Below are 13952 nucleotides of genomic sequence, written 5' to 3'. Positions count from 1 at the left end.
CCACCCACTGATCTCTCAGGAATAAGATTCACCACATAGTATAACAAATGATTTAGATATATGTGTGAGATATTATCAAGCTGGCTCTTGTTGACATTGAGGCCTCTGGGTTCAAGTGTCTCTGAGGGGTTCTGTGTGTGGAACATATTTGGGTAGCATGGGAAAAGCCAGGCTCAGTCTGGGAAAGGAAGCAGGCTGTCCATTGCTGTTGCGCAATCCAATTAGCTCAGAGTTGCATCGATAAGAAACTGGACCAGATCACCACAGAGGCTATTTGTGACCAGTGGTGCATCTGTTAGTTGGCTGGTAAGCAATTTGAAGCATCAGCACAGGTTTTACTCCAGGGCTTTTACCAGGGATCTACAGGGAGGACAACATATTTTTTTTAAGCAACAACATACAAATTAAGGTACAGTATGTGCTTAATGAGCTTTTTTAAATATCTTCCCAACTGCATAGCATAACTGTTATATTTATGAAATCAATAACTGCGTCTTTGGTTTCATTAGGCAATTTAAATGTGTCTATTTCATTCATTTTAATCAGACGTTCAATATTTGACCTTCCATGTGAACAAACTTGTTAACGTCACTGCATTTGTGGAATATTTCTTTCATACAGTAAGAGATTATATGTGTTCAATTTTTTTTTTTTTAAAGCCTCTTCTTGTTACAGTACATTCCCTGGTAACATCTGTTTTCAGCGTATGCCTCCCATGAGATAAATTCAATAATTTGTGGGAATGTGCAGGAAGCAGATGGCCATCATGTCTGTGTCATACAGAGCTTATACTGTAGTTTCTTCTTTTCAAACTGTGTGATAATCGTACCTGAGTTCAAATTGTTAAAAAGTGATACTTTGGGAAATAACAGAGCTTTTATAAACTTGTATATCAGGAAATTCTTGTTAAAGAGATCATGCCTTGCTGTTGTGATTTGGTTTAATGCGTTTAATTAAAGTACTGTGTTGCATTATCAGTCAAGCGTGTGGGAGGAAGTGAAGAAAATTGGTTTAACCAGCTGGGCAAAGTGTAACTGTGTCAGATATCACAAACTGAGACAACAAATATTGTTGAGAAATAAGTTTACTTCCTCATAAGAAGCAGATCATTTACTTTACTTTGGAGATTTCTATGTAAAAAACACTCACATTGAATTCGTCTTCATTAGGGAAGTTAATGCTGAAAGATATTTGTATGTGTGAATCATTTAAAGATGTTAATAATTGAAGATGCAGTCATGCTTCACATTGATGGTAAGTTAAACAATATTTATAACAGTATAAAACAAAGAGCATTCATTAATTAGGACCGTGATTGTTTATGTCATAGATGGTGTCCACTTCATACTTGCTGGCATTTATCTTCTTCTGGACAGGTAAGCCAGAATCTTCACATTCAGCTCTCTAGCAGCAGATGTTCAGTGGTAACACACCGATTTAAAGATTCCCAAAGCTGACAGCAACATAGTTAATTAATGGGATAGGAGTGTATTTACCATACTAACTTGGAGAGGTAGTTGAGGGTAGGTAAACCCGTTATGCACGTTGAACTAATAACTGAAGTAAATGTAATAGTCAGACAGATTCTGAAGATTTCAGGTCAGATTTCTGGCAATTTCCAAATGACAGTAAAAGAGAAATAATAATAGGCAATCCTATACTTTCTTCCATTGAGATTGCTAATGTAGACACATAATTTTCTTACATTGTCAGATGTTTCCACTTAGTGTGAATGTGCTCTCATTCAGTCAGTAAGGGATCTTCACTCTCCTAGACCACACCGCCTCTGCAGTTTGGCTTTAAAGAACTTTCTCCATTCTCTTCTAAATTACAAAGCTGCGTAGCACATTATACTTATCCTTTGTTGTAAAATCCACAGAAACACTGAGCAATGATATAGTGTCTAATGGAGGTGAATTTGAGCTTTGTCATATTTGTTAAGGATTAATTTGTTCATTGGTAAAGTATTTACTACCTGTGTCTGTGATGTTAGGTGTGACTGTGACTCTCACTTACGCTAAGTGTTTGTTTTCCAGGGTTATCGGCACAATTTATTGTTCCACCATGTGACAAGGACAAGTTTGATAGCGATGTTCGCATTTGCCTGTCAGTCTTCAACAACAGCATGAAGACAAGTAACTATCACGACATATGCCCCTGGCCGACAGTTAAACGGTGGGTTTTAGTTTATTTTTGTCATCTTTAAGAGAATGTAGGGTTCTGTTACTAATACAATAGGAATTATTTGAGTGGACAACTGCTCAACATAAAGGTACATCCCCTGAATATTGAATTGTGTATGTGATTAGCAGACACGTATCAATTTAAATGCATATTCTCAAAGCCACCCATGAGTCTGTGTTATTAGTTGCTATCTGAGCCTTGGCATGCATGTGTTGCCAGAAGCTTCCCAATGAGCACAAAACTGCAGAGCTCAGTGAGTGAAAAAAACAAGAAGGCACTTTTTATAGCCTTTTCAAAAAAGATATATGACCTTTAGTCATGGGAAAGTCAGATCCTTCCCCGTTTCCTGGCTGCATTTGCTCAAGGTTTCATCTAATTAGTCATCTTTTAATGAAAAAACTTCTAGACTGTTGCTCGTGGGTTCATATTCCAGACAGCAGTTGTTTGTGGAGACTTTAGCTCATGGTACCTACTGTAGACTCCCTCTTTAATTATGGCTGTAATAATCCATATTTTACTGTTAACATGGTTTGGGGCTGTGCTCCCACAGAGCTCAAATGGTGTGTTAGGGTGGAGTATCCATCATCACAAGGAGCCCATCTTGTTGATCAGGCTTCCAGCTGTCAGGCTCAATTGACTCTCTGTGGATGTTTTCCACACTAAAAATCTTGTAGTGACAACTGCTGGTGAGATTTATGCTGGTTTAGTGAGGCTATGGTCGCTTCCCCGAATCAAAACAGTGAAATGTAAGCTGCCTCCCAAACATCAGCGGTGATTTCTCTATTTATAAAACACTCGGAGTCGCCAAAGTCAGATGTTTTTCGCAGATGTCACTTTGCATTATCTGAGAAGTGCCGAGTTTAAATGTGTCAGTTGCCTCTTCCTGAGTTGCCAAATGCACAGTTACCATGTGGGTCTTTAAAGGACCATGACGGCCTTTTTTTTTTTGTTTGTTTGGGTTTTTTTGCCAGTTCACTTCAAATAACACATACAATACAGTACATTGTTTATGCTTTTATTCTTTTTCCTTCTAGAAATTGTTTTCCATTAATTTTCTGTATGAAATTGGCTACAAGTGCAGATTAATGTCAAATGTTTGCTCTGCTTGAGTAAGGACTAATGTACAGTACACATTTGGCTCATACTACTTGATGCAGATTTAGTCAAACATAATTGCTAGACTTATTTAACTTTGTCCTCTGCCTTGCTTTCCTCCTCCGTAGCATCTACAATGATCTGAAGCATTGTGTGGATGACTCAGCAATAGCAACTTTGTGCAGGGGTTGCAAATTTCTGGTAGACGAAATCTTCCTGGAGGTCCATAAGGAATACTTTTTGCTCTGTGGACAGGTCCACGACCCCCCAATCACCACTCTTATTATGCTTATAGCACCTGGTATCATTGCCACATTCTTCTTGCCCCTACTGTGCCTTAAACTCACCACCTGGAACAAAGAGATGCCCTGCTCTGTGGGGCTCTGATGTGCTGCTGACAAAGGAAAATTGCAGTATTTTTTAATGGTATTTTTCTGTTTTATGCACGTGTAGGTCCCATGTGTTTTGGTGCTCAGAGCGTAACACACAATCACTGCGGTTATGTAGATAAAAGAAGAAAAACTGAAGAACAAAATAAGTACAATTTGGTTTCCCAGTGGAGGGCTGGGGGGACAACTGTTAACATTTTCACTTTGATTGGGCAACTATACTTATTTGAACCAGAGTGCAAAGACAATGAGCTAAATCAAGTTAGAGGAAAGAGGAAAATTAGCACATAGTTGGACCAAACTTATCCCAACATATAAAGAGCAACAGTGAGTATAATCCCTAAAGTCGAACAGAACATTTTTAAAATGATATTTATGTTTGAGTTGAATCATTATATACATGAAACTTAAGAACATGTTTAGGAAATAAGAAATGAGTCTGTTTAGCTGGCCCTTAAGTAGAATCCTATGCTATAGCTAATCCATGGGGCTGATCTCTGTTTTGACTTTAAGTAGAACCTAAAGACGAGCGTATGAAAGGATTTATGTGAAAGTGAAGTTTACACTGCTTGCTCTGATACAGTATATATGTTGTTTTGTTGTAGTCTGTTTCCAGAATCATCAGTAAGGTTGGCCTGATCCATATTTAGAACAATTATGAGGATAAGACCAAGGTTGAAAAACACTGCAACTGTCCTTGCTGTTGTTTTATACATCAGCATGCATTAAGCATATCATGTACCTACAAACATATCTTTGCTTGATTATGTCAAAGAAAGTAAGGGGGGAAATTCTCAATGGCATTTTCCCTGTGGGTTATATTATATTATATACGATTATATTTGTCACTGTTTCTGAACTTCACAAAAAGCTTAAATCTTCTTAATCTTATCTCTCGACAATTAAAATTGAAATATGTATGTATACTTTGCCGTACAGAAACAGCAGCTGCAGTCATTTTGAGTTTATTGAAGAGTACATTTTATTTGATTGTCTAAATACTTGGCTGTGAATGTCTGAACTTTATGGAACTCTTTGTTTTATGATATAGTAGATCTCACCCATCTGGCACCAAAATAGAGGAAAACAAAACCTTCACAATGATAAACCTCACTGTCTCACACTGACTTGTCATACTTGAATTATGTGTATTGTATTTTCAATGTTTGTAATCTGACAAAAATGGCGATTCTGTTTGTATTTGAAACACATAATAAATATTTATTTCAGACAAAAAATAATGCTTTACAGTTGTTTGAAAACCTCTTTACAGCAATAGCAAGACGAACCTGCTATTCAAGTATCCACACAACCTATGTGTCAGTCTGAAAAGTACTGCATTTCATCATTTATCATCAGTTTATTATACATAAAAGGATAGTTGTGCAGACCCTGTGAAGACCAGCTGTGTGTCATTAAAACAATGTAAAGTTTCCTCAGACAACATTTTCAATTTCAACATTGAATCCAGTGAATCCATATAAAGTGAAACTGATGCTAGTACTCAGTACACTGAGAATCGACACGGCAATCTGCAGTACTGTGATGTACTGATTGTGGCTTTCTCCACCTGTCCACCGAGGCAGAGAGTCAAAGTAAATGAGAGGGTGGTGAAGAGAGTCAAGCATCTAGAAATCTAAAGAAACCTCTCTAGATGCAGCTTTAACAGTGCTTTGCGATAAATACTGAAGCTTTATGGAAGCAGTGGCTTTAAATGAGTACTATGTATGTAGAAATCAGGTGTTTCTGTGATGATCATCACTGTCACACCACTGAAATAAAACCATTTTGTTAAGAGATCGTGTCCCTGATTATAAACACAATCCAGGCGGCATTATAATTCTGTCAAGAAAAAAAAAGAAAAAAGATAGTATTTTATTTACATCGTAGGAGATCATTGACAAGGTGTAACGATGAAGACCAAAATAAGGAAACTAATCCTACTGAGGAGCTAATCCTTTGGTATGCAGTGCAATTAAAGAAAAATTAATGGCATTCCTATAATATCCAAAAGATACTATCAACAAGGATCCTGTTGCTTTTGTAAGAACATATGCATGGGCAACCTCTGTTATAATAGGTACGTTTTATGATTGAATTGAAAATGTAATTGTTGAACATAATACATTATTCCATATGCTAGACTCCAAGACCGCTAGACGCCTTTACTAAAACCAATAATGTTGAATTAAAAGAGGTTCAAAAACAACAGAGCCACGTCTTAGATTTGGGTGGGTGGTCTGCCTTGCAACCATGGTGGTATAAGGCGACGAAGTGTGGTGAACTAAGATCATTGACATGGCAGAACTTTTTGAGGGTCAAAACAAAACAAAAACTATTTTTCTTTTCATCTTGCGTGTTTCAACATCTATCGTCCAGACAGGACAGAGTGGCAGCACCACACCTTTTATTATCTTAAATAATACCCATAATTCATTTTTTCCCCCTTGTGTAAATACTGAAAGGATGTTGTGCTAAGTATGCGTTCACCGGTTCTGTCTTGGCTATAGCCTACGCAGACACACACACACACACACACACACACACACACACACACACACACACACACACACACACACACGCACAGACACACACACACACACACACACACACACACATGCGCACGCACGCACACACACACCAGTTCTTGTCAAAACAAGAGCACGTGGACATGTTGAACAGTCTAACAGTCTTGTATTCTCAGACAACACAGTACATACACCCGTGTGCCTCTTTTACCACTACTGGTCAACCAGCACAAAAATACATAACTCCAATAGATTCAAATGGCAGATGCCTACTGACAGCTGCTTTGGCTAAGAGATATTTGTCCAAAAAAAAAAGAAAAGAATACTGACTTCAGTCCTTAAAGTTAGGCAATTTGTTCACAGCTTGATCTACATCATGACAAAATATTTTGGACCAGGCAAATAGTTTGTGTGCAGGCATGACTTTTTTATCTAATGTTTGTTTCTTACAGCATTGCCCTCTAAGTGTTGTGTGCATGATTAACTATTCACTTCAGCCGGTTAGGTATGGAAGTTAATTCATGACAAAACTATTCATCAATCACAAAACAAATTCAAGCTTTAATCAAGCTCATAATCAAAAAAAGAGAGCTTGCATGGATGTATATTTATATGCTTAGAAATAGATTTAAAATCTGCTCTTACCCATCTCAAGCCAATTTAACTAAATCTGAGATCTTAAGAACGTCCAACCACTTGCCAACATTCTTTTCTGTGACAGGCTTTGATAAAATGTGCTCCCATCCAGCAATTAAGATTATAATGTAAGTCTTTTAATTGGATTATGTTCCAGGTCAATTCCAATTCTGCTCTTCTTTCAATTGAAGTTTACATTATAAGGAATATAAACTGCCAAAACACAGAGCATGTGACTTTGAAGACAGTGAGCAGAGGAAGTCTTAGTGTTGGTGACATTTGACACACAAAGTAAATATTTGTAGATGGAAAAATGGGCCAAATGACTATGTGTCACATTAAAAAGGTCACTAGTAACATTATTAATGTAAAAATGATCACCCAACACTGCAGTTTTCTTCATTTATATGGACCATTTTAGCATCTTTTAGTGGACTGTTTTGGTTTAATTGTCCATAACTTTTTTTTGGTCAAATGTGAGATTAAAACTCAGCTTGTTGTGGAGTCTAAAAAAAAGTGTAATACTGCTTTAAATGTGTTAGTGGTTGCTCAGTAGCTTTGCAGGTAATGAACTTCCATAAATTATGATCAGCCCTGCTACCTCTGCCAAGAAAAATCATGACCCTGAAAACACAGGCAGCCAAACATTTACATTCAATAATGTCATGAACACGGTGTTCCTAATAAGCAAGCGCACTTATCAGCCATTTCAATCTAAGCTTAAAACCTGACAACAAACACCTGGTCGGAAAGGTCCATTAACAGTGAAGCCCATTTATAATTAAACTGCTATAGAGTGCTAATGTAAAGCACATTCAGTGACTCATTAACTTGGGAGACTGTAGAATTGAACATAGACTACAGCAGGTGAATGCTTCACATCAAAGTGTGGCTTTAAGTTGAGGCCAAAAGAAAATAACAGAGCAAAAAATGATTGATTTACAGTTAGAATTCCATGTCACCTCTCTAAACACACTGTTCTCTTCACTTGACCTCATTTACTCCATTGTACAACACAAAAAAGGGGACTGGACTGCAAGCCATATGCTTTTACATTGCAAGTGTTGGATTGCCTTGAACGCTTTATGTACACAAAAGTCTCAACAAACTAAAGGCTGGGAAGCAATATTTACAGATCGAAGGTCAGTTTCCCCTGAGACAGAATTCTTGCATGGCTTGTAATGTAGGACACAGTTATGTAAATTAGACACTCATTCTTATGGTTAACCTTTATGCACTTTGGAGTTTTTTTCAGTAGATTGCATGACTGCAGCTATAAAATTAAATGGTGAATACACGAACACATGAATTTTAACTCTAAAGTTATATTTGACAAGTATTTACAGAAACCTCTTGAGCCACACAGCGTCTCTGTACTGATTACACCATGAATGTATTATCATAGCAGGAAAGAAAGGTATAATAATAGAAGGTAGGATTTTAGACACTATTTCCTCTGAACATGTCATATTTATTGACTAAATATTGGATTTGGCAACAGTGACAGTGTGCATAAACTTTTATCCACTTTGAATGAGTTAATCCTTCATATCTACTGTAGCACCTTTCAGAGTATGGAGTTTGGAAATATCTTCCACACAAATACTCTTATCATCTTATTGTCCTCGAATGTGATCAGAGAGTTCAGTCCTTTGTGTACTGCAGAGATACCATTAGAACAACAGTGGACTATTACATGCATGTGAACAAGTTCAAGCACATCTGCTGATATCTGATCTTTGCTCGCCAGTTTTCAAAACATTATCTTGAAAAAAACACGTCACAGAACATCCCAGACATGTCAGGTGAACATTTCACTTTCTTGCCTTTTTTTCTCATTCCTTCACTACATCAGGCTGAAATCTGACATCCAGACAACACTCATTAAATTCTCTGTTTATCAGAGTGTGGCTGTCGTGAAATCACAGTGATTTCTTTATATTTACTGTAAATACGAGCTTCATACAGTTCTGTTTGTTTCTATTATCTTGGAATAATTGAATACCTGTGTAATTTCAGTGTACAGTAGCTCTAAAAACTGGTGTTTCTGTGTTGCAGAAGTAAGGTTCCTGAATGTGTCATTACTAAATGGTAATTAAAATTCTATAGTGGGCTCTCAATATAGGAGGTGAAAACTAAATCTCTTGGTATTTCAAAACAACTCTGAAAACAGATGGTACATTATAATTCCTAGCTCTGCAGTCTTACTGTACAATGCATCATTCATACATTCTGCCAACACTCAACTGCTCCCCAGCGTTTTCAGTGCTTGTGTGTTTGCTTAGTTTCAGTACTTGTGTGTTTGCTTAGTTTTTATGCTTTTCCAGTCAAGTGTGTTATTATTTTTTTCACGGCATCTGTGAAAAGTGCAACACGTTATAGAAATCTTGCAGAGAAGATGAAAAAAATAAATGGATAACTGAGAATTAGTCATTGTGTAGTTAGAGAGTGTGAAGTACCTAATACACATACAGTATATATATATTTTTTTCAATGTTAAACCAGCTGTTTATGCTATTTAGAGTCTTAACAACACTGATAATCAAGCATGGCAATAAGTCCAAAGGTCACATAATAAGTAGACAAAAGTTGAAAAATAAGGTTTAGACCTTGTTAGTTATTTCCTTACACATCCAAGTCACAATAATGGGGTCAGTGGACTGGTATGTTGGGTATATACACCTAACAAAACATGGTAACACCCCTTGAAGGGGCTCACACAGTCTCTAGATTTTGGCTTCAATGAGAGATTATATTTAGAGTGGAGGATTTGTGCCAGGGAGCTCAGTTGGCAGTGACAAAACTTCCCAGTCAAGGTGCTCATTACTAAAAGTCTGCATATAAAGGAAAACGACTACTTAACTCCTTGTTTGCACATCATTGCAATCTATAGGTAATGGCAGTAGTATAAAGGAAAAAGGCAGCCAAACTACATAGGCAGTTAAATCAATTTTGGTTGGCTATCCTGCACCACCACTTGGATTTAGGGTCAATTCACATGGCCATACAGTATAAAATGTGGTTCACATAAACAGGACACAACATAGTGATTTCTCTACAGAGGTAAGATCAATGAAGGGTGAAAAACATTATAATGAATTTTGATGAATTAACAGAAATTAAAGCAAATTGACCCTATTTCCTACATTCATCCCCCAAATCAGCCTGAATCAACAAGCCTGCTGTAGTCTCAGAGGTCACCATCATCATTGCACTTATGCCCCAAACCTGTAGAACAGTTAAAGGGATAGATAGGATAAAAAGTTGAATAAAGTGTTCATGTGAGTTTTGCTAGATTTGCATTGTCCATGTCACATATTATTTGCTGGCGTCTGACAGAATAACTTCTTCAGGGAGGTTAACACAACACCACCATCACACAGATCTAACATTAGGTGTGCTCTTTTAGAAAACTGGAATAAACAAAGGTAAGAAGTGATTATCCAGCTATAGCTTTTGTATATTTTACAAACAGCATTACTGTAGCTCCTCTTGCTTTGTCACTACTACTCAGAGACACTGAGGTTTCCAAAGAGGTTTGCTCTGAATGGTCAGAGCTAGAGGATGGAGAAAGTCTTATTGGCTGTGGGTCCGACGTGAATTTATACAAGCATGTGAATCTCGTTGTACTCGTCTCGTCCATCTTCATCAAAGTTGGGAGAATCTTCGTCGCAATCCAGCTGTGAATAGACACATCATCCTCAGTCATTCTCTTTCAAGGGTTGCTTAAAGGTTAAAACTGGATAGTTCCGGGTGCTTTCACACCTAACCTGGTTGGTACGGTTCAAACAAATGTGTGATATGTGATTATAATAGTGCAGTAATTGAACGTCGTTGATCCATAATCAACCCACACAGTTCAGCACATATGTGGCATGGGTTGACTGCTAATTATGTGTATCATTGGAGACAAAGTAAACAAACTACTGTAGCTACAAGTCATGGACAGACAGAATGTTCCTAACAGAGATTTTGAAGAGCCACAACCAAACCAGAAATTAACAGGTCCGAAGTGACATTTGCAGGTATGTTTATGTGCTGTTTAGCTATCTAACTGCTAACTGACATTAGTGGTGCACTTTTCCCCAGTGAATGTTTGTTTGGTGCTTCAAGTTTTGATGATGTGGCTTTTTTTCCACTCACTACCATATTTAAAGGAAGAAGGTATCTTGCCTCAAATTGCATATTCATTTAATAATTGACTATTAAATTTAGATTTAAATAGATTTTATTGAAAGATTGGACATTGTTAATGTCAGTTTTATTTTAAACCATGGGCAATAGTTCCTTGCTTTAAATGTTTTAATACAGAATAATGGAAACCTAAGTTATATTTGTTTCCCTTAAAAAAAGAGAGATCAGATCCGTGACTCAAAACCATGATACGATCTGAACTGTGAGTTTTGTGAACTGTTGCACCTCTAGATTGATAGATAGATTAATTCATAAGTTTACCAACAACTGAATCCAGCTGCTGATTGTGGGATATAAAGTGAGTGATCTCTTGATTTGCATATTGCATATTGTTATGAAACACAACAGGTTACAACAGCAACATGTATGCCCTTCATTACACAGTACAGGGCTTATAACATCAAAGAGGGAAAATACTTTAATCAAAGATGTGTTGAACGTGTGTCCTATTTCATTAATTTTAGCATTTCACCCATAATAAGGGGGTGATTGAAATATGGTGACCACATTGTAACTGTTCAACTGTAATATTACTGCACTCTTTCTAATTGTACATGTTTATCACTACTTGTGATATAGGAAGTTCATTTGCAGTCTTTACTAATAATAATCACAATTGTTTCTTTGTCAGATCTTTGTGACACCAGAGAAGCAAGAAATACATTAATATGAATGTCTAAAATAATAACATGCTGAATGACTTCATGTCAGTGTCTGGGTTCGTGTAGCACTGATAATGCAGGATGACATTATCAAAAGTGTCATTTGTAAAAAGTCAATACAAAACAAACCAGAACTAAAGGTCAACAATGAAGTATGTTATTCTTAGTCTGGACCAAATTAACCAAACTACAGGTATGAAAGCACCCTTTACTATAAAATAGTTTTGATTCCTATGAAAAATCATGTTTGGTATAAAAAAGAATAACAATTTTAAAAGTACATATATGATTCATATGGTTAATGCAGGGGTGAAGGTAGAGGGGAGAGGAATCTGGCATTGTAGAGGGATAACTACTTAATTTTGTTTGAGGCAATGCTACAATGCCTCGGGTTCATGAGACCTTAGGAACAAAGAACAAAGCTGTTTATCCAAGCTCCTGAAGAAGCTGACATTTTGCAAATGGAGTGTTTTAATCTGACAGTGATGACATGTATGGGTTTAGTATATCTAACCAAGAAAACAGGAGGTTGGGATGGGCTGTGAATCATTTTATGCCTACAGCACAGAGCAAAAATAAATATTTCTATACCAATTTTATGGGTTTAGGGTATCTAACCAAGAAAAAACATGAGGTTGGGTTGGGCTGTGTATAGTTTTCTGGCTAGAGCACAATGCAAAAATAAATATTTCTGTATCATTGGAAAATATTTGAATGAGAAAGCTGTCCACAATCACAGAGAGAAAATCATCAGGAATTTCAGAGGAGAAGTTAATTTGTAGGATTTCTTTAAGAGATGTTAGCATTAGGCAGAAACAAAAACATGCCAACATCCATCCAATGTTAAATTTGTTGTAAAATAAGTACCCCGAGGCTATGTGGGATCAGATGATTGTGGCACAGATTCAAACATGCCGGGATGGCCTCAGCTAGCAAACCTACCGCCTGGAGCTCACGCTCCTCAAAAATCCGGGAGAGTATGACTCGGCGCAGCGGCACGGTCATGATGAGAACGAAGGGGAATGCCAGGGAGGCCTCAGTAGACTTCACTACCCACAGAGCCACGATGCACCCCAGCTGGATGATGGTGAACATGTTCATACGCCAAGTCTTCACCTGAAGAAACACACATGTGGTGGGTCATGGGTAGAAGAACCAATAGAGCATAGACCACAGTACAGACAGACACAGATACTCAAAACAGGTAAAGACACATTATCCTGTTCACTCCCCTGCAGAAAGAATATCTTACATGTTTTTGGCTCCATCTAGTGGATAATTATTTGTGTCCAACATGCAATTGGGACTGTCCCTTTTTTCAACTCAATATTCTCAGTTGTAGGGACTTTTAGGGACTATTTTAGGTCTTAGTCCGCTTGATGAATAGCTACGCTGGATGTGTTTGGTGAATGTAGTGCTGAAGTATACAAAAAAAAGCTTTTTTCTCTTTTTGTCCATCTTTAGACACAAACATGTTGGTTGTTCAAGTCTAGTTTTGGTTGTGTTTGGGGCTGTTGCCAGTTTATTTTTTCATATTCCCATTTTTGAGTGCTCGGTTTTATTTATTACTTTGGCATCGGCCGCCCTTAAGACTCGCAGCTTGAAATTGCAGTCTATTTGCAACACAGAAACCCACTTTTTCCAATCTGTTTCTTCTGTTAATCCATTTTTTCCCATCAACTTTGCTGATTTCATGTTTCCACATTGTGACCCTGTGGTGGTCTGATAATAAAATTAGCCTTTTATCCAAGAAGTGTTGCTGGAAGTTTTGACCTTTTCAGACATTTTAACTTCTTTGTGCACCTTGAAAGCGGGTGAGGTTGTGCTGTAAATCCCTACTCGTCTACTCCACATTGCAACCCCAAACTCAACCTCAAGCAGTGGGTTGTAAATATTACGTTACTGAGTATGTTTATATGTAGTGTCCCAGTTGTTTATTCTAGTCCTATCCTGGTTTTCATCGTAATGGTGATATGATGTTTACATGGAACATTGACATGTAACCTGATTATTAATAACTATGCAGTGTTTACAACAGTGTTCTATATTGGGGGTGGGCCACTTTACTTGAAACTGAGACCATCTTTACTAACAACTTGTATTTCATACAGAAAATGCCATTTATTTAATGAGTGTGGTAGTTATACTGTCATCTGGAGAGACAAGAGGTGTCAGAATCTGGATGGCTTATCACCTTGCTCATTATATATATATCCCTTTCATTATTCAGGTTTCTAATAATTTGTGTCAGTGAAGGTAAATCT

At 37.2% G+C, this 13952-nt stretch overlaps 2 protein-coding genes across 2 annotated transcripts in view; one reads left to right on the top strand and one right to left on the bottom strand.

The window, feature by feature from the left end:
- The first annotated feature begins 217 nt into the window (after positions 1 to 217).
- LOC133992795 (receptor activity-modifying protein 1-like) lies at positions 218 to 4894 on the top strand. Its single transcript, XM_062431544.1, has 4 exons — positions 218 to 409; positions 1331 to 1376; positions 2037 to 2175; positions 3408 to 4894. Exons 2-4 carry the CDS (start codon positions 1331 to 1333, stop codon positions 3664 to 3666), a joined length of 444 nt encoding a protein of 147 aa, XP_062287528.1. The 5' UTR covers positions 218 to 409; the 3' UTR covers positions 3667 to 4894.
- A 5540-nt stretch (positions 4895 to 10434) lies between these two features.
- slc4a3 (solute carrier family 4 member 3) overlaps positions 10435 to 13952 on the bottom strand; it is a 41836-nt gene continuing 38318 nt past the window's right edge. The window contains exons 21-22 of the mRNA XM_062431330.1: positions 12631 to 12804; positions 10435 to 10512 (exon numbers count right to left, since the gene is read on the bottom strand). Of these exons, the coding sequence (XP_062287314.1) occupies positions 10435 to 10512; positions 12631 to 12804 (252 nt within the window). The remainder of the gene's footprint in view (positions 10513 to 12630; positions 12805 to 13952) is intronic.

Source organism: Scomber scombrus, chromosome 13 (genome assembly GCF_963691925.1).
Source record: "Scomber scombrus chromosome 13, fScoSco1.1, whole genome shotgun sequence".
Lineage (NCBI taxonomy): Eukaryota > Metazoa > Chordata > Actinopteri > Scombriformes > Scombridae > Scomber > Scomber scombrus.
This window is presented reverse-complemented; position numbering and strand designations above follow the sequence as displayed.